Consider the following 26,419-nt stretch of genomic DNA (forward strand, 5'->3'; position numbering starts at 1 on the left):
GTTCCACGCCCCCCGTGCTCCGATCCATGCCTGCCGCGCTCCGATTCTCCCCCGTGCTCCGATCCCCCCCACGTGGTCCCCCCCCACCCCATCATACTTACCGATCCTGCCGGGGTCCCGTCCGTCTTCTCCCCGGGCGCCGCCATCTTCCAAAATGGCGGGCGCATACGCAGTGCGCCCGCCGAATCTGCCGGCCGGCAGATTCGTTCCAAAGTGCATTTTGATCACTGAGATAGATTATATCTCAGTGATCAAAATAAAAAAAATAATACATGACCCCCCCCCCTTTGTCACCCCCATAGGTAGGGACAATAAAAAAATAAAGAAATTTTTTTTTTCCACTAATGTTAGAATAGGGTTAGGGTTAGGGGTAGGGTTAGGGGTAGGGTTAGGGGTAGGGTTAAGGTTAGGGGTAGGGTTAGGGGTAGGGTTAGGGTTAGGGGTAGGGTTAGGGCTAGGGTTAGGGGTAGGGTTAGGGGTAGGGTTAGGGTTTCGGTATGTGCACACGTATTCTGGTCCTCTGTGGATTTTTCCGCTGCGGATTTGATAAATCCGCAGTGCTAAACCGCTGCGGATTTATGGCGGATTTACCACGTTTTTTTCTGCGCATTTCACTGCGGTTTTACAATTGCGATTTTCTATTTGAGCAGTTGTAAAACCGCTGCGGAATCCGCACAAAGAAGTGACATGCTGCGGAATGTAAACCGCTGCGTTTCCGTGCAGTTTTTCCGCAGCATGTGTACAGCGATTTTTGTTTCCCATAGGTCTACATTGAACTGTAAACTCATGGGAAACTGCTGCGGATCTGCAGCGTTTTCCGCAGTGTGCACATACCTTTAGAATTAGGCTATGTGCACACGGTGCGAATTTGGCTGCGGATTGGCCGCTGCGGATTCGCAGCAGTATTCCATCAGGTTTACAGTACCATGTAAACATATGAAAAACCAAATCCGCTGTGCCCATGGTGCAGAAAATACCGCGCGGAAACGCTGCGTTGTATTTTCCGCAGCATGTCAATTCTTTGTGCGGATTCCGCGGCGTTTTACACCTGTTCCTCAATAGGAATCCGCAGGTGAAATCCGCACAAAAAACACTGGAAATCCGTGGAAAATCCGCAGGTAAAACGCAGTGCCTTTTACCCGCGGATTTTTCAAAAATGGTGCGGAAATATCTCACACGAATCCGCAACGTGGGCACATAGCCTTAGGGTTAGGGTTGGAATTAGGGTTGTGGTTAGGGTTGTGATTAGGGTTATGGCTACAGTTGGGATTAGGGTTAGGGGTGTGTTGGGGTTAGTGTTGGAGGTAGAATTGAGGGGTTACCACTGTTTAGGCACATCAGGGGTCTCCAAACGCAACATGGCGCCACCATTGATTCCAGCCAATCTCGTATTCAAAAAGTCAAATGGTGCTCCCTCACTTCCGAGCCCTGACATGTGCCCAAACAGTGGTTTACCCCCACATATGGGGTACCAGCATACTCAGAATAAACTGCGCAACAATTATTGGGGTCCAATTTCTCCTGTTACCCTTGTGAATCTAAAAAAATGCTTGCTAAAACATAATTTTTGAGGAAAGAAAAATTATTTTTTATTTTCACGGCTCTGCGTTGTAAACATCTGTGAAGCACTTGGGGGTTCAAAGTGCTCACCACATATCTAGATAAGTTCCTTGGGGGGTCTAGTTTCTAAAATGTGGTCACTTGTGGGGGGTTTCTACTGTTTAGGCACACCAGGGGCTCTGCAAACGCAATGTGACGCCCACAGAGCATTCCATCAAAGTCTGCATTTCAAAACGTCACTACTTCACTTCCGAGCCCCGGCATGTGCACAAACAGTGATTTACCCCCACATATGGGGTATCAGCGTACTCAGGAGAAACTGGACAACAACTTTTGGGGTCAAATTTCTCCTGTTACCCTTGGGAAAATAAAAAATTGCAGGCTAAAAGATCATTTTTGAGAAAATAATTTTTTATTTTTTATTTTCATGGCTCTGCGTTATAAACTTCTGTGAAGCACTTGGGGGTTCAAAGTCCTCACCACACATCTAGATTAGTTCCTTTGGGGTTCTAGTTTCCAAAATGGGGTCATTTCTGGGGGATCTCCAATGTTTAGGCACACAGGGGCTCTCCAAACGTGACATGGTGTCTGCTAATGATTGGAGCTAATTTTCCATTTAAAAAGCCAAATGGCGTGCCATCCCTTCCGAGCCCTGCCGTGCGCCCAAACAGTGGTTTACCCCCACATATGGGGTATCAGCGTACTCAGGACAAACTGGACAACAATATTTGGGGTCCAATTTCTCCTATTATCCTTGGCAAAATAGGAAATTCCAGGCTAAAAAATCATTTTTGAGGAAAGAAAAATTAGTTTTTATTTTCATGGCTCTGCGTTATAAACTTCTGTGAAGCACCTGGGGGTTTAAAGTGCTCAATATGCATCTAGATAAGTTCCTTGGGGGGTCTAGTTTCCAAAATGGGGTCACTTGTGGGGGAGCTCCAATGTTTAGGCACACAGGGGCTCTCCAAACGCGACATGGTGTCCGCTAACAATTGGAGCTAATTTTCCATTCAAAAAGTCAAATGGCGCGCCTTCCCTTCCGAGCCCTGCCGAGTGCCCAAACAGTGGTTTACCCCCACATATGAGGTATCGGCGTACTCGGGAGAAATTGCCCAACAAATTTTATGATCCATTTTATCCTACTGCCCATGTGAAAATGAAAAAATTGAGGCTAAAAGAATTTTTTTGTGAAAAAAAGTACTTTTTCATTTTTACGGATCAATTTGTGAAGCACCTGGGGGTTCAAAGTGCTCACTATGCATCTAGATAAGTTCCTTGGGGCGTCTAGTTTCCAAAATGGGGTCACTTGTGGGGGAGCTCCAATTTTTAGGCACACGAGTGCTCTCCAAACATGACATGGTGTCCGCTAAAGAGTGGAGCCAATTTTTGATTCAAAAAGTCAAATGGCGCTCCTTCCCTTCCAAGCCCTGCCGTGCGCCCAAACAGTGGTTTACCCCCACATATGAGGTATCAGCGTACTCAGGACAAATTGGACAACAACTTTCGTGGTTCAGTTTCTCCTTTTACCATTGGGAAAATAAAAAAATTGTTGCTAAAAGATAATTTTTGTGACTAAAAAGTTAAATGTTCATTTTTTCCTTCCATGTTGCTTCTGCTGCTGTGAAGCACCTGAAGGGTTAATAAACTTCTTGAATGTGGTTTTGAGTACCTTGAGGGGTGCAGTTTTTAGAATGGTGTCACTTTTGGGTATTTTCAGCCATATAGACCCCTCAAACTGACTTCAAATGTGAGGTGGTCCCTAAAAAAAATGGTTTTGTAAATTTCGTTGTAAAAATGACAAATCGCTGGTCAAATTTTAACCCTTATAACTTCCTAACAAAAAAAAATGTTGTTTCCAAAATTGTGCTGATGTAAAGTAAACATGTGGGAAATGTTATTTATTAACTATTTTGTGTCACATATCTCTCTGGTTTAACAGAATAAAAATTCAAAATGTGAAAATTGCGAAATTTTCAAAATATTCGCCAAATTTCCGTTTTTATCAAAAATAAACGCAGAATTTATTGACCTAAATTTACCACTAACATGAAGCCCAATATGTCACGAAAAAACAATCTCAGAACCGCTAGGATCCGTTGAAGCGTTCCTGAGTTATTACCTCATAAAGGGACAATGGTCAGAATTGCAAAAAACGGCAAGGTCTTTAAGGTCAAAATAGGCTGGGTCATGAAGGGGTTAATGTTAGGACATGTTACGTAATTTGTTAGCTAAATCTCACAGGAAAACAGTAGCAAAAGAACAAACACAAAATTGTAAAATGAATAGAGTTTATACTAGGAAAATCTAACAACACCACATAGATAATGCATCCTCTTGCCAAGGATTTGCACCCTGAGGTGACACTAAATAAGTAGTTAAATCATCACGTACTTTTAGTCATCAAGGGGACGATGGGGAGGGAGGGTCCTAGGGCAGGGAAGTAACTATGCTGATTCTAGGAACATCAACATATCATTGTTTAGACATACAATAACGTAAGGATAAGCCGCTCCTCTCCAGAAATAGGTTTGGGCATTCTGGTGTCCTGAAACGTGATCTCAGGGTGCCCAATCTCACAAAAAATATCAAACGTAACAAGGCTCATCCAACAATATTGCAAATAATTGTCAGGATGGATACGCAGACATGATTCTAGATGGGGGAAATGGCCTTTTAGTTATCCTTTGCCTCAAAAGTGGATGGACCAACATTCTTCTCCGCCTTCTCGGATCCACAATCACAGGGTATGCCTCTCAAAAACGTCGGGATAAAACACAATTGAAAAGCACACGCTCAGTGGTGGTTAAATGCCAGTCTATCTGTCATGTTTGTCACAAAGCACAACTAACACAAACCAAGCAACAAATGTTCAGCAAAGTTGGTAGACTCACAATAAATAGGTGTCTGGCTGTTGATTTTAATTTCTTACAGGCCTAAAAACCGTTAATGGTCCATTTTGCTAGCCGCCGACAAAATATCGCCAGACGGATGTCAAACGGATTTCAAACGGACGCTCACATGCGAGGAAATCGCATCCTCACATTACAATCGGATTACAGACGGATCACTGTTTAGGAAACATTTGTGCGATTCACGTCCGTATAAAACGGACCGATTTTTTTAGACGTTGTGTGTGACGCCGGCCTTATGCCACAAGTAGTCTACAGTAGATTAGAACACCTCTACATAGAAAAAAAGATTACTATAATACAAAATATCTCATTACTTCTGTAAGAACAGCGGAATTGCCAAATCAAAATATCACGTCCTAATATGTAAATTTTTATGCTATCCCTATGTGTTCTTTCTTTAGTAGCATGTAGGGTATTGTTTAGCATTGATAACAGTTTGCATTTCCTTGACATTGATTCAACAAGACTTCTCTGATTATAACATACCAGGAACTGATAACAGCTGCCATCAATACCTGTGTGTTGCTCGGTCGCTTACTAGAAACCAATCAGTTTAATCTTGACCAGATATTTTTGATTGGGTTCAGATCTGGACTGTTTCCTGGCCATAAAAGCACAGAAATGTGTTTGCTTTCAAACCATTTTAGACATTACCTTGCAGTGTGACATGGTGCTCCATCCCGTTAAAAAATAATTTCAGTCTGTTCCTTGCCAAGGTCATGAATTGATGGGATGAGCTGTGGTTCAAGGACATCATGAATATAATTTTGAAGCATTTACAGTTTCCTCAAGGAACTGTATTCTCCCAATTTCATGCCAGGACATACAGCCCCATATCATAAGACTCACAGGATGTTTAATTGTAGCTGTCATACACTCTGGAAGACAGTCTTCCTTTGGCTTACTCCGAACATAACGCACTCTGTCACTAGCAAAAAATTTATATTCTCGTTTCATTGCTCCAGATTACTTTCTTCCAATCTTCAGTTGTCCGGCTAAGATGTTTTTTGTCCCAGGAAATGCTCTTTCTTCTCTGTTTAAGATTAAGGAATGGATTTTTTACTTGGTGTTCATGCTTTCAGACCGGCATCAAGTAATCGACGACGTACTGTTCTATCAGACACCAAAACTCCTCCATCGTGCAAGAACTGGTTGAGTTCCTTGGCTGATTCTCTTCTGTTTTGCAAGGCTGACCTAGCAATTCTTCTGTCTGTTTTTGGAGTTGTTGCCTTTTTCCTTCCTCTGCCACTTTTAGTTTTGATGCTGCAACCATCAGCAAAACGTGAACACAGCTTTTGTACTCCAGAAGCACTGACTCCACCACCCACCTTCCTAGAAATTTCCCTGAAACTGTATCTCTCCTTCCTCAAAACTATAGTCGTAGCTATCAGACCTCTTTGTGGCTGGCATGATGACGAAAAAGGACGCCTAGATTTTTGCTAGGGAGGGAATTTTGTTTTCGCCTGCAGCATCATAGATAAGCTAATACGGCTTCTTGCCAAATAAGTACCCGGTCTGGTAGGGCAGAGCGGTGAAGGACTTTTTTTTTTTGGATGCACCGTCCGTTTTGCCATCTGTTATGAACCGGTAATTCAGAACCACAATGGACATTGAAGTTCAGAGCACACAAAGTGACCTAACAATTATCAAAAACAAGGACGAGCTCTGAGACGTGGGAACTCTGCTGACCGCAATCCCTAATCTTATCACACCACACTAGAGGTAGCCGTGGATTGCGCCTAACGCTCCCTATGCAACTCGGCACAGCCTGAGAAACTAACTAGCCCTGAAGATAGAAAAATAAGCCTACCTTGCCTCAGAGAAATTCCCCAAAGGAAAAGGCAGCCCCCCACATATAATGACTGTGAGTAAAGATGAAAATACAAACACAGAGATGAAATAGATTTAGCAAAGTGAGGCCCGACTTACTGGATAGACCGAGGATAGGAAAGATAGCTTTGCGATCAACACAAAAACCTACAAACAACCACGCAGAGGGGCAAAAAGACCCTCCGCACCGACTAACGGTACGGAGGTGCTCCCTCTGCGTCTCAGAGCTTCCAGCAAGCAAGAAAAACCAATATAGCATGCTGGACAAAAAAAATAGCAAACAAAAATAACACAAGCAAAACTTAGCTTATGCAGGAAGACAGGCCACAGGAACGATCCAGGAGGAAGCAAGACCAATACTAGAACATTGACTGGAGGCCAGGATCAAAGCACCAGGTGGAGTTAAATAAAGCAGCACCTAACGACTTAACCTCATCACCTGAGGAAGGAAACTCAGAAGCCGCAGTACCACTCTCATCCACCAAAGGAAGCTCATAGACAGAACCAGCCGAAGTACCACTCTCGACCACAGGAGGGAGCTTGGCCACAGAATTCACAACAGTACCCCCCCTTAAGGAGGGGTCACCGAACCCTCACCAGAGCCCCCAGGCCGACCAGGATGAGCCACATGAAAGGCACGAACCAGATCGGCAGCATGGACATCAGAGGCAAAGACCCAGGAATTATCTTCCTGACCATAACCTTTCCACTTAACCAGATACTGGAGTTTCCATCTCGAAACACGAGAATCCAAAATCTTCTCCACTATATACTCCAATTCCCCTTCAACCAAAACCGGAGCAGGAGGATCAATAGATGGAACCACAGGTGCCACGTATCTCCGCAACAATGACCTATGGAACACGTTATGGATGGAAAAAGAAGCTGGAAGAGTCAAACGAAAAGACACAGGATTAAGAACCTCAGAAATCCTATATGGACCAATGAAACGAGGCTTAAACTTAGGAGAGGAAACCTTCAATGGAATATAACGAGATGACAACCAAACCAAACCCCCAACACGAAGTCGGGGACCCACACAGCGCCTGCGGTTAGCGAAACGTTGAGCCTTCTCCTGGGACAAAGTCAGATTGTCCACTACATGAGTCCAAATCTGCTGCAACCTATCCACCACAGTATCCACACCAGGACAGTCCGAAGACTCAACCTGCCCTGAAGAGAAACGAGGGTGGAACCCAGAATTGCAGAAAAACGGCGAAACCAAAGTAGCCGAGCTGGCCCGATTATTAAGGGCGAACTCAGCCAAAGGCAAAAAGGACACCCAATCATCCTGATCAGCAGAAACAAAACATCTCAGATATGTTTCCAAGGTCTGATTGGTTTGTTCAGTCTGGCCATTTGTCTGAGGATGGAAAGCCGAGGAAAAAGACAAATCAATGCCCATCCTAGCACAAAAGGCTCGCCAAAACCTCGAAACAAACTGGGAACCTCTGTCAGAAACGATGTTCTCTGGAATGCCATGTAAACGAACCACATGCTGGAAAAACAACGGCACCAAATCAGAGGAGGAAGGCAATTTAGACAAGGGCACCAAATGGACCATCTTAGAGAAGCGATCACAAACCACCCAAATGACCGACATTCTTTGAGAGACAGGGAGATCCGAAATAAAATCCATAGAGATATGTGTCCAAGGCCTCTTCGGGACCGGCAAGGGCAAAAGCAACCCACTGGCACGAGAACAGCAGGGCTTAGCCCGAGCACAAATCCCACAGGACTGCACAAAAGAACGCACATCCCGCGACAGAGACGGCCACCAAAAGGATCTAGCCACCAAATCTCTGGTACCAAAGATTCCAGGATGACCAGCCAACACCGAACAATGAACCTCAGAGATAACTTTATTCGTCCACCTATCAGGGACAAACAGTTTCTCCGTTGGGCAACGGTCAGGTCTATTAGCCTGAAATTTTTGCAGCACCCGCCGCAAATCAGGGGAGATGGCAGACAAAATTACCCCCTCTTTGAGAATACCCGCCGACTCAGGCAAACCCGGAGAATCGGGCACAAAACTCCTAGACAGGACATCCGCCTTCACATTTTTAGAGCCCGGAAGGTACGAAACCACAAAGTCAAAACGGGAGAAAAACAGCGACCAACGAGCCTGTCTAGGATTCAACCGTTTGGCAGACTCGAGATAAGTCAAGTTTTTGTGATCAGTCAAGACCACCACGCGATGCTTAGCTCCTTCAAGCCAATGACGCCACTCCTCGAATGCCCACTTCATGGCTAGCAACTCTCGATTGCCAACATCATAATTTCGCTCAGCAGGCAAAAATTTCCTGGAAAAGAAGGCGCATGGTTTCATCACCGAGCAATCAGAACTTCTCTGCGACAAAACAGCCCCTGCTCCAATTTCGGAAGCATCAACCTCGACCTGGAACGGAAGCGAAACATCTGGTTGGCACAACACAGGGGCAGAAGAAAAACGACGCTTCAACTCCTGAAAAGCTTCCACAGCAGCAGAAGACCAATTGACCACATCAGCACCCTTCTTGGTTAAATCAGTCAACGGTTTAGCAATACTAGAAAAATTAGCGATGAAGCGACAATAAAAATTAGCAAAGCCCAGGAACTTCTGCAGACTCTTCAGAGATGTTGGCTGAGTCCAATCATAAATGGCCTGAACTTTAACAGGGTCCATCTCGATAGTAGAAGGAGAAAAAATGAACCCCAAAAATGAAATCTTCTGAACACCAAAGAGACACTTTGACCCCTTCACAAACAAAGAATTAGCACGCAGGACCTGGAACACCATTCTGACCTGCTTCACATGAGACTCCCAATCATCCGAGAAGACCAAAATATCATCCAAGTATACAATCAGGAATTTATCCAGGTACTCTCGGAAGATGTCATGCATAAAGGACTGAAACACTGATGGAGCATTAGAAAGTCCGAATGGCATAACCAGGTACTCAAAATGGCCTTCGGGCGTATTAAATGCTGTTTTCCATTCATCGCCCCGTTTAATACACACAAGATTATACGCACCACGAAGATCTATTTTGGTGAACCAACTAGCCCCCTTAATCCGAGCAAACAAATCAGACAGCAGCGGCAAGGGGTACTGAAATTTGACCGTAATTTTATTTAGAAGGCGGTAATCAATACAAGGTCTCAGCGAACCATCCTTCTTGGCCACAAAAAAGAACCCCGCTCCCAATGGCGACGATGACGGGCGAATATGACCCTTCTCCAAAGACTCCTTCATGTAACTCCGCATAGCGGCGTGCTCAGGTACAGATAAATTAAACAGTCGACCCTTAGGAAACTTACTACCAGGAATCAAATCGATAGCACAATCACAATCCCTATGCGGAGGTAGGGCATTGGACTTGGGCTCATCGAATACATCCCGGTAATCAGACAAGAACTCTGGGACCTCAGAAGGGGTGGATGATGAGATAGACAGAAATGGAACATCACCATGTACCCCCTGACAACCCCAGCTGGACACAGACATTGATTTCCAATCTAATACTGGGTTATGGACTTGTAGCCATGGCAACCCCAACACGACCACATCATGCAGATTATGCAACACCAGAAAGCGAATATCCTCCTGGTGCGCAGGAGCCATGCACATGGTCAGCTGGGTCCAATACTGAGGCTTATTCTTGGCCAAAGGCGTAGCATCAATTCCTCTCAATGGAATAGGACACTGCAAGGGCTCCAAGACAAACCCACAGCGCCTAGCAAACTCCAAGTCCATCAAATTCAGGGCAGCGCCTGAATCCACAAATGCCATGACAGAATAGGAAGACAAAGAGCAGATCAAAGTAACGGACAAAAGAAATTTCGACTGTACCGTACCAATGGTGGCAGACCTAGTGAACCGCTTAGTGCGCTTAGGACAATCGGAGATAGCATGAGTGGAATCACCACAGTAGAAACACAGCCCATTCTGACGTCTGTGTTCTTGCCTTTCAGCTCTGGTCAAAGTCCTATCGCACTGCATAGGCTCAGGTTTATGCTCAGATAATACCGCCAAATGGTGCACAGATTTACGCTCGCACAAGCGTCGACCGATCTGAATGGCCAAAGACATAGACTCATTCAGACCAGCAGGCATAGGAAATCCCACCATGACATCCTTAAGGGCTTCAGAGAGACCCTTTCTGAAAATAGCTGCCAGCGCACATTCATTCCATTGAGTAAGCACGGACCACTTTCTAAACTTCTGACAATAAATCTCTATCTCATCCTGACCCTGACACAGAGCCAGCAAATTTTTCTCTGCCTGATCCACTGAATTAGGTTCGTCGTACAGCAATCCGGGCGCCAGAAAAAACGCATCAATATTACATAATGCATGATCTCCTGGCGCAAGGGAAAATGCCCAGTCTTGAGGGTCGCCACGTAATAAAGAAATAATGATCTTAACTTGTTGAACTGGGTCACCAGAGGAGCGGGGTTTCAAAGCCAGAAATAGTTTACAATTATTTTTAAAATTCAAAAACTTAGCTCTATCTCCAGAAAATAACTCAGGAATAGGAATTTTAGGTTCTAACATAGGATTCTGAACCACTAAATCTTGAATATTCTGTACATTTATAGCGAGATTATCCATCAAAGAGAACAGACCTTGAATGTCCATGTCCACACCTGTGTTCTGAACCACCCTGATGTAAAGGGGAAAAGAAAGACAGAACACAGTGCAAAGAAAAAAAAATGGTCTCAGAACTTCTCTTTTCCCTCTATTGAGAAGCATTAGTACTTTGGGCCTCCAGTACTGCTATGAACAGGTAATTCAGAACCACAATGGACATTGAAGTTCAGAGCACACAAAGTGACCTGACAATTACCAAAAACAAGGACGAGCTCTGAGACGTGGGAACTCTGCTGACCGCAATCCCTAATCTTATCACACCACACTAGAGGTAGCCGTGGATTGCGCCTAACGCTCCCTATGCAACTCGGCACAGCCTGAGAAACTAACTAGCCCTGAAGATAGAAAAATAAGCCTACCTTGCCTCAGAGAAATTTCCCAAAGGAAAAGGCAGCCCCCCACATATAATGACTGTGAGTAAAGATGAAAATACAAACACAGAGATGAAATAGATTTAGCAAAGTGAGGCCCGACTTACTGAATAGACCGAGGATAGGAAAGATAGCTTTGCGGTCAACACAAAAACCTACAAACAACCACGCAGAGGGGCAAAAAGACCCTCCGCACCGACTAACGGTACGGAGGTGCTCCCTCTGCGTCTCAGAGCTTAGAGCAAGCAAGAAAAACCAATATAGCAAGCTGGACAGAAAAAATAGCAAACAAAAATAACACAAGCAAAACTTAGCTTATGCAGGAAGACAGGCCACAGGAACGATCCAGGAGGAAGCAAGACCAATACTAGAACATTGACTGGAGGCCAGGATCAAAGCACCAGGTGGAGTTAAATAGAGCAGCACCTAACGACTTAACCTCATCACCTGAGGAAGGAAACTCAGAAGCCGCAGTACCACTCTCATCCACCAAAGGAAGCTCATACACAGAACCAGCCGAAGTACCACTCTCGACCACAGGAGGGAGCTTGGCCACAGAATTCACAACAGCCATCCCTGAAACACAGTGTCCGTTGGAAGGTGATGGCAGTTGCGGCTGTAAGAACAATATAGAGCAGACTGTAGGGACGTGTACAAGAGATATTCCCTGGCCAAGGAGTTCTGATTGGATAGTTCTGCTGCTTTCAGAGGAAGGTCAGTGTCCAGTATGGTCCTGCTCAGGGCATCGGCCCAAGAGACCATAGCATTAGATACCCACACCGTGGCAAAAAGGAGAGGGGGTGGGAGTGCCAAACACGAAGCCAGGAAAAAAAAACAAACAACCCGGATCATCTACCTGCCGGTCTGTGGGGAGCTTTAATTGAGAAACCATCTGGCAAGGACTGAAGGGATTTTGAGGTCAAGCGGTGACAGGCAGATCAACCGGAGGGGATTCTTCCCATTTCTTCCACAATCAGGGGAAAGAGCATCTCGCCTCTATAAGCTCCTGACTTGTGAAGCGTATGTCCGGTCGCTCTCCGTGCTATATCCTAGCCTTCCATGTACCCACTCCGAGTCAGAAGAGGGGAGAAGGACTGCCATCTCCCTGCCATAACTGCGGTTTATCAGGGCCAATGGAAAGGAGGCTGCAGGGACATGGTGAAAACCTCTGTACATCCAAGGAGATTAATTGATCGAGGATGCATAAGGGCTGTTGAACCAGGAGAAAAAGCGTATGAGCCTGAGAACTATTGACCTAGAATAACACGGCATGCCTATAACAAAAAACAATGATGCTGGAAGGGGTACGTGAACACGACACTCTGCATACCCGCCTGTTGTAGGTTTGGGGAGAGCAGAGCCCTTTGTAATCTGAGGTGGAGGAATTCCCCGACACAGGCTGGTGAAGGCCCCGGCTGATAGAGGAGTGACTGTCGCTTTGGACAGTGACGTCATGGACTGCAACAGAGACAAAGACCACTCATGAAGTGTTATGTACCTGTCACCCAATTTTAGATTCGGGAGAGATATAATGCACCACAGTATGCTGGCATCTTATGCTGCCAATATCCTCCAATAGGGAGAGAAGCCCAAAAGAACTGCAGGGAAAGGCCAATATGGGCTCCTGTGTCTGCTGCAGGGTCAGGGCTCTTACCCAGGTCCTGTTGCCTGGGAGTGCTGCCGGTCCGCTGTGCCCCTTTAATACCACCACTGGGATCTCATTTGCACCATGCCAGATGAGGAGAGCTGGCCGGATGGATAGATAAAGATGGCCCCCAGAAGTTGTGGCGTGCGGAAATCTCGCAGTGTGCAAAAGAATCCCGCAGGCATTTGTAAGTCATGTTTGCGCTGGGGGCTGCTCTTGCCATGTGCACCACGTGTAGGGCCCAGGCACCCTGTGCTCATAAATCTGCCCAGACACCGATACTGCCCCATACAAGGCCCATTTTTCACACCAACGTACGACAGGCACATTTGCTGCAGGGACCCACGGCCGACCTGGATTCTCTTACCACCGGTGCACGTCACGGCATGGCGCCGCCGCGGATGACTGGGCTTCAGCGTTGTTGAAGTGTGGACAGTGTCGGGAACCCTCCTTCCACCATCCCGTTGTGTATGAGGTGGAAAGGGACAGTCCGCCTCCTTCCATCACCGCTGTTAGTGGTGATGCAGTGGGGGCCGCACGGACGTCATAAGTGCCTCTGGACATCCTAGGGGTTGACTCCTTTAAGATGGAGCAGGGCTGTTGGTCCGGCAGAAATAAGCCTGGCTCAGAAGAGGGTACATGGAGGCGACACTCCATGTTCTCTTCCATTGATGGTGTGGGGAGATCGTAACCCTGGAGGAAACAGTCGCCTTTAAAGAAGCTCAGACATACCTTTTCACGATGCAGGAGGGGGTACATGTAAGCGACACTCCATGTTCCCTGGTATTGGTTTGGGGAGATCGGAACCCTGAAGTGAACCGTTGCCCCTAAAGAAGCTCAGGAATAGCTTTTAACGGTGCAGGAGGGGGGTACGTGGAGGCGACACTCCACGTTCCCGCCTGTTGTTAGTTTGGGGAGAGCGGAACCCTGAAGGGATCCGTCGCCCCTGTAAACCATTAAAAGGAATAAAAATTGAAAAGTAAAAATTAAAAAATTGAAAATAATAAATTATGGTCTGAATAGCAGACCCATGTGCCTCCTACAGACACGAAGTAAAAACTGGTTCAGGCTGGAGCCAGTGATATGTGTATACTGCAGAGGAGGAGGAGCTAATTGTTAGCCTACTAGCAGCAGCCATGGTCCTGTGTCCCCCAATGAGGCGAAGGAGAAAATTAAATTTAAATATTAATAAAATACAAGAAATAAAAATTCTCAATAGTTTAAAAAAAAATTAAAGCCTGTAGGACGTATACTGAAAAGATCAAGTGACGACTGTAGCTTTAAAACACTATTTCTAATTTAATGCGGACATAAAGAAAAGTTAACATATAACTAAGAATTTATGAATTTTACTCACAGAGAACGAAGTCCAGTATTTCTTGTCAAAATTATAAAAACTACCGACAAAATATCAAAAACAAGTCTCCCGATATCTTTAGTAACAGATTGCGTGCCTGGGCTATAAATATAATTACGTAATCAAGCAAGATCGCCAAAAGTTCCAGAAGCCTCGAAAATTATTAAAAACGTCAAGTGTATCCACAATTTTGGCCACTAGTGTATAGTTGGTGGCTGATCCCGCTGGGTATGACTGCCCATGATGTGCTTCGAAGGGATTATCCAGAACTTTGATAATGACGGCCTATCCTTAAGTTAGGTCATTATAAGGCTGGTGGGGGTCCAATATCCCACTGATCAGATGTTTGCAGCTCCAGCGGTGATAGGCTGTGCACAGTGTGAGCCAGAACAGTGAAGCTCCGTACACTGTGTAGTGGCTGTTCTTGCATACAGTATTGAGGGAAAGTGAGCCGAGCCGCAGTACCGCTGTTGTGAATTCAGCTTTTGGGCTCCCTCCGGTGGTTGTAGAGGGTAATGCAGTTGTGCCTGGACTGCAGGAGTGGACAGGTGTATCTACTAATTGCAAAACTGACTGGGGTATATAGCTTTGCAGGATCCTTTAGTCAATGCCAGTTGTCCATTGTTCTGGAAGTTTTCACTTCCCTGCTGGTCTCTCCTGTTTGCTGTGCTTTTCTACAAAGATAAGTCCTGGCTTTGTTTTTGCTGTCCACCTGCTGTGGACCTTAAAGTTCTGTGCATTTTCAGGTTTTTGTCTTGTCCAGCCTAGTCTGTGAAGGATTTTTTGCAGCCTAGCTATTTCTCTGGAGATGCAGATATACCCCCATGTCTTTAGTCAGATGTGGTGATCCGTATTTTCTGCGGTGGATATTTTCTAGTGTTTTTATACTGACTGCATAGTACTCTGTTCTATTCTTTCTTTTTAGCTAGTATGGCCTCCTATGCTAAAATCTGATTTCATATCTGCGTATGTTATTTCCCTCTCCTCTCACAGTCAATATTTGCGGGGGGCTATCTATCCTTTGGGGATCTTCTCTGAGGCAAGATAGGTTTCCTGTTTCTGTCTTTAGGGGTAGTTAGATCTTAGGCTGTGCCGAGGGGTCTAGGGAGTGTTAGGTACCCCCCACGGCTACTACTAGTTGCGCTGCTAGGTTCAGGGTTTGCGGTCAGTACAGGGACCACCTTCTCCAGAGTCCGTCTCATGCTGCTCCTAGGCCACCAGGTCATAACAACCGCAGAGTGGCCACTACATGGTGTATGTAGTTGCGCATTTTCCAAGGGCCTTGTAAAAAAAAAAAAAAAAAGAACTCATATCTAATATACAGTAGTAGTTAAGCTTAAACCATTTATATTAGAGTTGGTGAGAATTTATTCTCATTGCGTTGGCCAAGACAATGATCGGTTGTCCTTGGACGGCAGAGGGAGTACCGCCTCTTACCTGCCTGCATCCACGATGTCGCATGTACATCACACCACAAAGATTTTGCGCTGGCTAATCAAAAGAGGAGTCACGGATGTTGGCAGGTAAGAGGCAGCACTCCTGTATAATAACCATAGACCACTGTTGTAGCCGAAGTAATGGGACATGCAAATCGATTCAAACCAATTCTAATTTATAAAGAACCAATAAGGAAAAGAAGGATCTTCCAAACGCAAAATAGTGTCTAAAGAGTATTGTTTTCAATCAATTTCAAATCAATACTTTTTAGACACTATTTTGCGTTTGGAGGATCTTTTTTCTTATCGGTTCTTAGTCTTTACGATCCTCCGTGTTACTATTTAGGGCACAATAGGCTCTCAACTCTAATGTATGTAGCCTAAAAATAATTTTATGTAGCTAAACAGCTCTAACCTTGGTAGACATCCTGGTAATGGGCAATCCTTTCTCTCCACCTGCGATCACTTCACCCTAATCCCATAACTCTTCCTTCGTGATATCAGAGCCAATGCTGACCTGGCATCTCTGTGTACTTTGTGAGGATCTGCAACTGTCTGCTGTTGGGTGAGATTGTGGTACCAATACAGCCATAGTCTCCCTTGCTCAGTTGCCACTGTCCCCCTTGGAAGTCAGACCTATGCTGCAGTACATTACTCCTCTCAGCCCCTCTATGTACAGCCCCATCCTGCAGTACAATGCTCCTCTCAGCCCCTCTATGTACAGCTCTCTCTGTACAGCCCCATCCTGCAGTACAGTGGTCTTCTCGGTCCCTCTATGTACAGCTCCTGATAAGCAGAGACAATCAGGAGTCCTGATTACTGGGAAGAGAGAATGCAGGGAACACGATCGTCACTCGTTTGTCAGCAATCCCCGCAACCTGACAAGTGATAGAGTAGAGACAGCAGGGATAGGGAACATACTATTCAACTTCTGAACTTTTGAGAGTTTAGTGGAGGAATCGGGGATGAAACATGCACGATCCTAGAACTTCAGCACTGCCTCTAAAACTTACATCATCAGTTCTATATACAGGACAGTGCAGTTCAGCAGAAAATCCATCTGGGCTGTACACCATGTTCCAAATTATTATGCAAATGACATTTTTCTCGGATTTTCCTAAATGGTCAGTGCAAATGACAGTCAGTGTAATAAAAATCATCACCCATTAGATTATACATCGAATTTTATTGAATAAACCTCCCAATGATAACAGTATAATCTCCAAAATGAATAAACACTCAAAATGCACTGTTCCAAATTATTAGGCACAGTAGAATTTCTAAACGTTTGATATGTTTTAAAGAACTGAAAACGCTCATTTGTGGCATTTGCAGCATTAGGAGGTTACATTCACTGAACAAAAAAGCTATTTAACTTCAAAACATCCTAAGAGGCCAAGTTACATTTAGTTTGGAAAAACGAAGACTAAGGGGTGATCTTATTTTAATGTATAAATATATGAAGGGACAGTACAAAGACCTTTCTGATGATCTTTTTAATCATAGACCTGAGACAGGGACAAGGGGGCATCCTCTACGTCTGGAGGAAAGAAGGTTTAAGTATAATAACAGACGCGGATTTTTACTGTAAGAGCAGTGAGACTATGGAACTCTCTGCCGTATGATGTTGTAATGAGTGATTCGTTACTTAAATTTAAGAGGGGACAGGATGCCTTTCTGGAAAAGTATAATGTTACAGGATATATACACTAGATTCCTCGGTAGGGCGTTGATCCAGAGAATTAGTCTGATTGCCGTATGTGGACTGGAGTCGGAAAGGAATTTTTTCCCCAATGTGGAGCTTACTCTTTGCCACATGGGGCTTTTTTTGCCTTCCTCTGGATCAACATGTTAGGGCATGTTAGGTTAGGCTATGGGTTGAACTAGATGGACTTAAAGTCTTCTTTCAACCTTAACAACTATGTAACTATGTAACTACATATTAACATAGGACCCCTTCTTTGATATCACCTTCACAATTCTTGCATCCATTGAACTTGTGAGTTTTTGGAGAGTTTCTGCTTGTATTTCTTTGCATGAAGTCAGAATCGCCTCCCAGAGCCGCTGTTATGATGTGAACTGCCTCCCACCCTCATAGATCTTTTGCTTGATGATACTCCAGAGGTTTTCTATAGCGTTGAGGTCAGGGGAAGATGGTGGCCACACGTTGAGTTCATCTCCTTTTATGCCCATAGCAGCCAATGACTCAGAGGTATTCTTTGCAGCATGAGATGGTGCATTGTCATGCATGATGATGATTTTGCTCCTGAAGGTACGTTTCTGCTTTTTAGACCATGGAAGAAAGTTGTCAGTCAGAAACTCTAAATACTTTTCAGAGGTCATTTTCGCACCTTCAAGAACCTTAACCCCTTTCTGACCTCGGACGGGATAGTACGTCCGAGGTCAGAACCCCCGCTTTGATGCGGGCTCCGGCAGTGAGCCCGCATCAAAGCTGGGACATGTCAGCTGTTCAAAACAGCTGACATGTGCCCGCAATAGCGGCGGGTGAAATTGCGATTCACCCGACACTATTAACTAATTAAATGCCGCTGTCAAACGCAGACAGCGGCATTTAACCGGCGCTTCCGGCCGGGCAGCCGGAAATGAGCGCATTGCTGACCCCCATCACATGATCGGGGGTCAGCGATGCTTCTATATAGTAACCATAGAGGTCCTTGAGACCTCTATGGTTAATGGTCCCGGCTAGCTGTGAGCGCCACCCTGTGGTCGGCACTCATAGCACACCTGCATTTCTGCTGCATAGCAGCGATCTAATGATAGCTGCTATATAGCAGAGGCGATTGAGTTGTGCCAGCTTTTAGCCTCCATAGGAGGCTATTGAAGCATGGCAAAAGTTAAAAAAAAAGTTTTAAAAAATGTGAAAAAAATAAAAAAATATAAAAGTTTAAATCACCCCCCTTTCGCCCCAAAATAAATCAATAAAAAAAAAAATCAAACCTACACAGATTTGGTATTGCCGCGTTCAGAATCGCCCGCATTATTATTAAAAAAAAAGGATTAACCTGATCGCTAAATAGCGTAGCGAGAAAAAAATTTGAAACGCCAGAATTAAGTTTTTTGGTCGCCGCGACATTGCATTAAAATGCAATAACGGGCAATCAAAAGAACATATCTGCACCGAAATGGTATCATTAAAAACGCCAGCTCGGCACACAAAAAATAAGCCCTCAACCGACCCCAGATCATGAAAAATGGAGACGCTACGGGTATGGGAAAATGGCGCAATTCTTTTTTTTTTTTTTAGCAAAGTTTGGAATTTTTTTTCACCACTTAGATAAAACATAACCTAGTCATGTTTGGTGTCTATGAACTCGTAATGACCTGGAGAATCATAATGGCAGGTCAGTTTTAGCATTTCTTGAAACTAGCAAAAAAGCCAAACAAAAAACAAGCGTGGAATTGCACTTTTTTGCAATTTCACCGCACTTGGAATTTTTTTCCCGTTTTCTAGTACACGACATGCTAAAACCAATGATGTCGTTCAAAAGTACAACTTGTTTCGCAAAAAATAAGCCTTCACATTGCCATATTGATGGAAAAATAAAAAAGTTATGGCTCTGGGAAGGAGGGGAGCGAAAAACGAACACGGAAAAAAGGAAAATCCCAAGGTCATGAAGGGGTTAAAGGGCCCTACCAGCTGTTTCCCCATGATTCCGGCCCAAAACATGACTCCTCCACCTCCTTGCTGACGTCGCAGCCTTGTTGGAACATGGTGGCCATCCACCAACCATCCACTACTCCATCCATCTGGACCATCCAGGATTGCCCGACACTCATCAGTAAACAAAACTGTTTGAAAATTAGTCTTCATGTATGTCTGGGCCCACTGCAACCGTCTCTGCTTGTGAACACTGTTTAGGGGTGGCCGAATAGAAAGTTTATGAACTACAGCAAGCCTTTGAAGGATCCTACACCTTGAGGTTCGAGGGACTCGAGGCATCAGCAGCTTCAAATATCTGTTTGCTGGTTTGTAATGGCTTTTTAGCAGCTGCTCTCTTAATCCGATGAACTTGCCAGGCAGAAACCTTCCTCATTATGCCTTTATCAGCACGAACACGTCTGTACTCAGATTCAGACACAAATCTCTTAACAGTACGATGATCACGCTTACGTTTTCAGGAAATATCTAATGTTTTCATCCCTTGACCAAGGCATTGCACTATTTGATGCTTTTTGGCAGCAGAGAGATCCTTTTTCTTTCCCATGTTACTTGAAAACTGTGGCCTGCTTAATATTGTGGAACATCATTTTTAAGTAGTTTTCCTTTAATTAGAATCACCTGGAAAACTAATTATCACATGTGTTTAAGATTGATTTCAGTGATCCATTGAGCCCTGACACACAATACCATTCACGAGTTTATTTGAAAAACAAAATAATTAAATCTTTATGACACTTAAATCCAATTTGCATAATAATTTGAAACACATTGTATAACATTAGACAGGAACATAATTTTTAATATAAGTATATTACATCTAAGCCTGCAATGCTGAAGGGAAGCTTAAGGAAAAATACAAAAAATCTTAGGCAGCCCATTTAGTTTACTCACCAATTTCAGCCTGCAGTTCTCCATGATGACCAGCTCCAGTCTTCTGTTTGTTTCATAAATTTCTTTGTCAATCAGCTTTAAAGTTTCAAGATCAACCTGAAGTTTTTCAAAAGCAGATTTTCTAATAGCTTTTAAAGAAGCCTTCTTTGTGTCCTGATGAAGGAACAGAAATGTTAATCCATTTGTCTCTATTATCAGAAGGCCCCCAGCTGTGGTGAAAACCTGTCAACACCTCATGATCACATTGCAGGGGTCTATAGGAGTCATTAACCCCTTTACCCCCAAGGGTGGTTTGCACATTATGGACCGGGCCAATTTTTACAATTCTGACCACTGTCCCTTTATGAGGTTATAACTCTGGAACGCTTCAACGGATCCCAGAGATTCTGACACTGTTTTCTTGAGACATATTGTACTTCATGATAGTGGTAAAATTTCTTTGATATTACCTGCGTTTATTTGTGAAAAAAATGGAAATTTGGCGAAAATTTTGAAAATTTCGCAATATTCCAACTTTGAATTTTTATGCAATTAAATCACAGAGATATGTCACACAAAATACTTAATACGTAACATTTCCCACATGTCTACTTTACATCAGCACAATTTTGGAACCAAATTTTTTTTTTGTTAGGGAGTTATAAGGGTTAAAAGTTGACCAGCAATTTCTCATTTTTACAACACCATTTATTTTTAGGGACCACATCTCATTTGAAGTCATTTTGAGGGGTCTATATGATAGAAAATACCAAAGTGTGACACCATTCTAAAAATTGCACCCCTCAAGGTGCTCAAAACCACATTCAAGAAGTTTATTAACCCTTCAGGTGTTTTACAGAAATTTTTGGAATGTTTAAATAAAAATGAACATTTAACTTTTTTTCACAAAAAATTTACTTCAGCTCCAATTTGTTTTATTTTACCAAGGGTAACAGGAGAAAATGGACACCAAACGTTGTTGTATAATTTGTCCTGAGTACGCCGACACCCGACATGTGGGGGTAAACCACTGTTTGGGCGCAAGACAGAGCTCGGAAGCGAAAGAGCGCCATTTGACTTTTCAACGCAATATTGACTGAAATTGAGATGGGATGCCATGTTGCGTTTGGAGAGCCACTGATGTGCCTAAACATTGAAACCCCCCACAAGTGACACCATTTTGGAAAGTACACCCCCTAAGGAACTTATCTAGAGGTGTGGTGAGCACTCTGACCCACCAAGTGCTTCACAGAAGTTTATAATGCAGAACCGTAAAAATAAAAAATCGTTTTCTTCACAAAAATTATCTTTTCGACCCCAATTTTTTATTTTCCCAAGGGTAAGAGAAGAAATTGGACCCCAAAAGTTGTTGTACAATTTGTCCTGAGTACGCTGATACCCCATATGTGGGAGTAAACCACTGTTTGGGCGCATGGGAGAGCTCGGAAGGGAAGGAGCGCCGTTTGACTTTTCAATGCAAAATTGACAGGAATTGAGATGGGACACCATGTTGCGTTTGGAGAGCCACTGATGTGCCTAAACATTGAAACCCCCCACAAGTGACACTATTTTGGAAAGTAGACCCCCTAAGGAACTTATCTAGATGTGTGGTGAGCACTTTGACCCACCAAGGGCTTCACAGAAGTTTATAATGCAGAGCCGTAAAAATAAAACAAAAATTTTTTCCCACAAAAATTATTTTTTAGCCCCCAGTTTTGTATTTTCCCGAGGGTAACAGGAGAAATTGGACCCCAAAAGTTGTTGTCCAATTTGTCCTGAGTGCGCTGATACCCCATATGTGCGGGGGAACCACCATTTGGGCACATGGGAGGGCTCGGAAGGGAAGGAGCGCCATTTGGAATGCAGACTTAGAAGGAATGGTCTGCAGGCGTCACATTGCGTTTGCAGAGCCCCTAATGTACCTAAACAGTAGAAACCCCCCACAAGTGACACCATTTTGGAAAGTAGACCCCCTAAGGAACTCATCCAGATGTGATGTGAGAGCTTTGAACCCCCAAGTGTTTCACTACAGTTTATAACGCAGAGCCGCGCAAATAAAAAAAAAAAATTTTCCACAAAAATTATTTTTTAGCCCCCAGTTTTGTATTTGTCCAAGGGTAACAGGAGAAATTGGACCATAAATATTGTTGTCCAATTTGTCCTGAGTACGCTGATACCCGATATGTGGGGGGGAACCACTGTTTGAGCGCATGGCAGAGCTTGGAATGGAAGGAGCATCATTTGGAATGCAGACTTAGATGGATTGGTCTGCAGGCGTCACATTGCCTTTGCAGAGCCCTATATGTACCTAAACAGTAGAAACCCCCCACAAATGACCCCATATTGGAAAGTAGACCCCCCAAGGAACTTATCTAGATGTGTTGTGAGAACTTTGAACCCCCAAGTGTTTCACTACAGTTTATAACGCAGAGCTGTGATAATAAAAAATCCTTCTTTTTCCCACCAAAATTATTTTTTAGCCCCCAGTTTTATATTTTCCCAAGGGTAACAGTAGAAATTGGACCCCAAAAGTTGTTGTCCAATTTGTCCTGAGTACGCTGATACCCGATATGTTGGGGTAAATCTCTGTTTGGGCACACGGGAGAGCTCGGAAGGGAAGGAGCACTGTTTTACTTTTTCAACGCACAATTGGCTGGAATTACGATCGGACACCATGTCGCGTTTGGAGAGCCCCTGATGTGCCTAAACAGTGGAAACCCGCCAATTATAACTGAAACCCTAATCCAAACACACCCCTAACCCTAATCCCAACGGTAATCCTAACCACACCTCTAACCCAGACACACCCCTAACCCTAATCCCAACCCTATTCCCAACCGTAAATGTAATCCAAACCCTAATCCTAACTTTAGCCCCAACCCTAACCCTAACTTTAGCCCCAACGCTAACTGTAGCCTTAACCCTCGCCCCAACCCTAGCCCTAACCCTAGCCCTAACCCTAGCCCCAACCCTAACCCTAGTCCTAACCCTAACCCTAGCCCTAACCCTAGCCCTAACCCTAACCCTAGCCCTAACCCTAGCCCCAACCCTAACCCTAGACCTAACCATAGCCCTAACCCTAACCCTAGCCCCAACCCTAACCCTAGTCCTAACCCTGGCCCTAGCCCTAACCCTAACCCTAGCCCTAACCCTAGCCCTAGCCCTAACCCTAGCCCTAACCCTAGCCCTAACCCTAACCCTAGCCCTAACCTGTTGTGAATTCTGTTGTCGGGCTCCCTCCTGTGGTCATGAATGGTACTTCGGCTGGTTCTGTCCATGGACTTCCTCTGGTGGGTGTTTCTGAGATTCCTTCCACAGGTGACGAGGTTAATTCGTTAGCTGCTGCTCTATTTAACTCCACTTAGATCTTTGCTCCATGCCACCTGTCAATTTTCCAGTATTAGTCTAGTTCACTCCTGGATCGTTCTTGTGACCTGTCTTCCCATCAGAAGCTAAGTTCCAGCTTGTATTTCTTTGGTTTGCTATTTTTCTGTCCAGCTTGCTTTTTAATTTGTTGTCTTGCTTGCTGGAAGCTCTGGGACGCAGAGGGAGCGCCTCCGCACCATGAGTCGGTGCGGAGGGTCTTTTTGCGCCCTCTGCGTGGTCTTTTTGTAGGTTTTTGTGCTGACCGCAAAGTAACCTTTCCTATCCTCGGTCTGTTCAGTAAGTCGGGCCTCACTTTGCTTAATCTATTTCATCTCTGTGTTTGTATTTTCATCTTTACTCACAGTCATTATATGTGGGGGGCTGCCTTTTCCTTTGGGGAATTTCTCTGAGGCAAGGTAGGCTTTATTTTTCTATGTTCAGGGCTAGCTAGTTTCTTAGGCTGTGCCGAGTTGCATAGGGAGCGTTAGGCGCAATCCACGGCTATTTGTAGTGTGTTTGATAGGTTTAGGGATTGCGGTCAGCAGAGTTCCCACGTCCCAGAGCTCGTCCTTTATTATCAGTAACTATCAGGTCATTCCGTGTGCTCTTAACCACCAGGTCCATTATTGTCCTGACCACCAGGTCATAACAGTACAGGTGGCCCAAAGTACTAATGCATCTCAATAGAGGGATAAGAGAAGTTCTGAGACCATTTTTTTTTCTTTGCAGTGTGTTTTGTCTCAATTTTCCCCTTTACCTCTAGGTGGTTCAGGACACTGGTGTAAACATGGACATTCAAGGTCTGTCCTCTTGGATGGATAATCTCACTACAAGGATACAAAACATTCAAGATTTTGTGGTTCAGAATCCGATGTCAGAGCCTAGGATTCCTATTCCTGATTTGTTTTTTGGTGATAGATCCAAGTTCTTGAATTTCAAAAATAATTGTAAATTGTTTCTTACCTTGAAACCTCGCTCCTCAGGTGACCCTGTTCAACAAGTAAAGATCATTATTTCTTTGTTACGTAGTGACCCTCAAGACTGGGCATTTTCCCTTGCGCCAAGAGATCCGGCATTGCGTGATGTTGATGCGTTTTTTCCTGGCGCTTGGATTGCTTTATGACGAACCTAATTCAGTGGATCAGGCAGAGAAAATCTTGCTGGCTCTGTGTCAGGGTCAGGATGAAGCGGAGATATATTGTCAAAAGTTTAGAAAGTGGTCTGTGCTCACTCAGTGGAATGAATGTGCCCTGGCAGCAATCTTCAGAAAGGGTCTCTCTGAAGCCCTTAAGGATGTCATGGTGGGGTTTCCCATGCCTGCTGGTCTGAATGAGTCTATGTCCTTGGCCATTCAGATCGATCGACGCTTGCGGGAGCGTAAAGCTGTGCACCATTTGGCGGTACTATCTGAGCATGGGCCTGAGCCTATGCAATGTGATAGGACTTTGACCAGAGCTGAACGGCAGGAACACAGACGTCGGAATGGGCTATGTTTTTACTGTGGTGATTCCACTCATGCTATCTCCGATTGTCATAAGCGCACTAAGCGGTTCGCTAGGTCTGCCACCATTGGTACGGTACAGTCGAAATTTCTATTGTCTGTTACTCTGATTTGCTCTTTGTCATCCTATTCTGTTATGGCATTTGTGGATTCAGGCGCTGCCCTGAATTTGATGGACTTGGAGTATGCTAGGCGCTGTGGTTTTTTCTTGGAGCCCTTGCAGTATCCTATTCCATTGAGAGGAATTGATGCTACGCCTTTGGCCAAGAATAAGCCTCAGTATTGGACCCAATTGACCATGTGCATGGCTCCTGCACATCAGGAGGATATCCGCTTTCTGGTGTTGCATAATCTGCATGATGTGGTCGTTTTGGGGTTGCCATGGCTACAGGTTCACAATCCAGTATTGGACTGGAAATCTATGTCTGTGTCCAGCTGGGGTTGCCAGGGGGTACATGGTGATGTTCCATTTTTGTCTATTTCGTCTTCCACTCCTTCTGAAGTTCCAGAGTTTTTGTCGGATTATCGGGATGTATTTGATGAGCCCAAAGCCAGTGCCCTACCTCCTCATAGGGATTGCGATTGTGCAATTAATTTGATTCCTGGTAGTAAGTTTCTTAAGGGCCGATTGTTCAATTTATCTGTGCCAGAACATGCCGCTATGCGTGCGGAGTTATATAAAGGAATCCTTGGAGAAAGGCCATATTCGCCCGTCGTCATCACCGTTAGGAGCAGGGTTCTTTTTTGTGGCCAAGAAGGATGGTTCTTTGAGACCTTGTATTGATTACCGCCTTCTTAATAAAATTACAGTCAAATTTCAGTATCCTTTGCCGTTGCTGTCTGATTTGTTTGCTCGTATTAAAGGGGCTAGTTGGTTCACCAAGATAGATCTTCGAGGGGCGTATAATCTTGTGCGTATTAAACAAGGCGATGAATGGAAAACAGCATTTAATACGCCCGAGGGCCATTTTGAGTACCTGGTTATGCCATTCGGGCTTTCCAATGCTCCATCAGTATTTCAGTCCTTTATGCATGACATCTTCCGAGAGTACCTGGATAAATTCCTGATTGTGTATTTGGATGATATTTTGGTCTTTTCGGATGATTGGGAGTCTCATGTGAAGCAGGTCAGAATGGTGTTCCAGGTCCTTCGTGCAAATTCCTTGTTTGTGAAGGGGTCAAAGTGTCTCTTTGGAGTTCAGAAGGTTTCATTTTTGGGGTTCATTTTTTCCCCTTCTACTATCGAGATGGACCCT

The 26,419-nt window shown here is 44.5% G+C and overlaps 1 protein-coding gene across 1 annotated transcript in view; it reads right to left on the bottom strand.

The window, feature by feature from the left end:
* CCDC175 (coiled-coil domain containing 175) overlaps positions 1-26,419 on the bottom strand; it is a 182,128-nt gene that overhangs the window by 39,954 nt on the left and 115,755 nt on the right. Inside the window, exon 16 of the mRNA XM_069733423.1 lies at positions 20,318-20,470. Within this exon, the coding sequence (XP_069589524.1) occupies positions 20,318-20,470 (153 nt within the window). The remainder of the gene's footprint in view (positions 1-20,317; positions 20,471-26,419) is intronic.

Source organism: Ranitomeya imitator, chromosome 1, assembly GCF_032444005.1.
Source record: "Ranitomeya imitator isolate aRanImi1 chromosome 1, aRanImi1.pri, whole genome shotgun sequence".
NCBI lineage: Eukaryota > Metazoa > Chordata > Amphibia > Anura > Dendrobatidae > Ranitomeya > Ranitomeya imitator.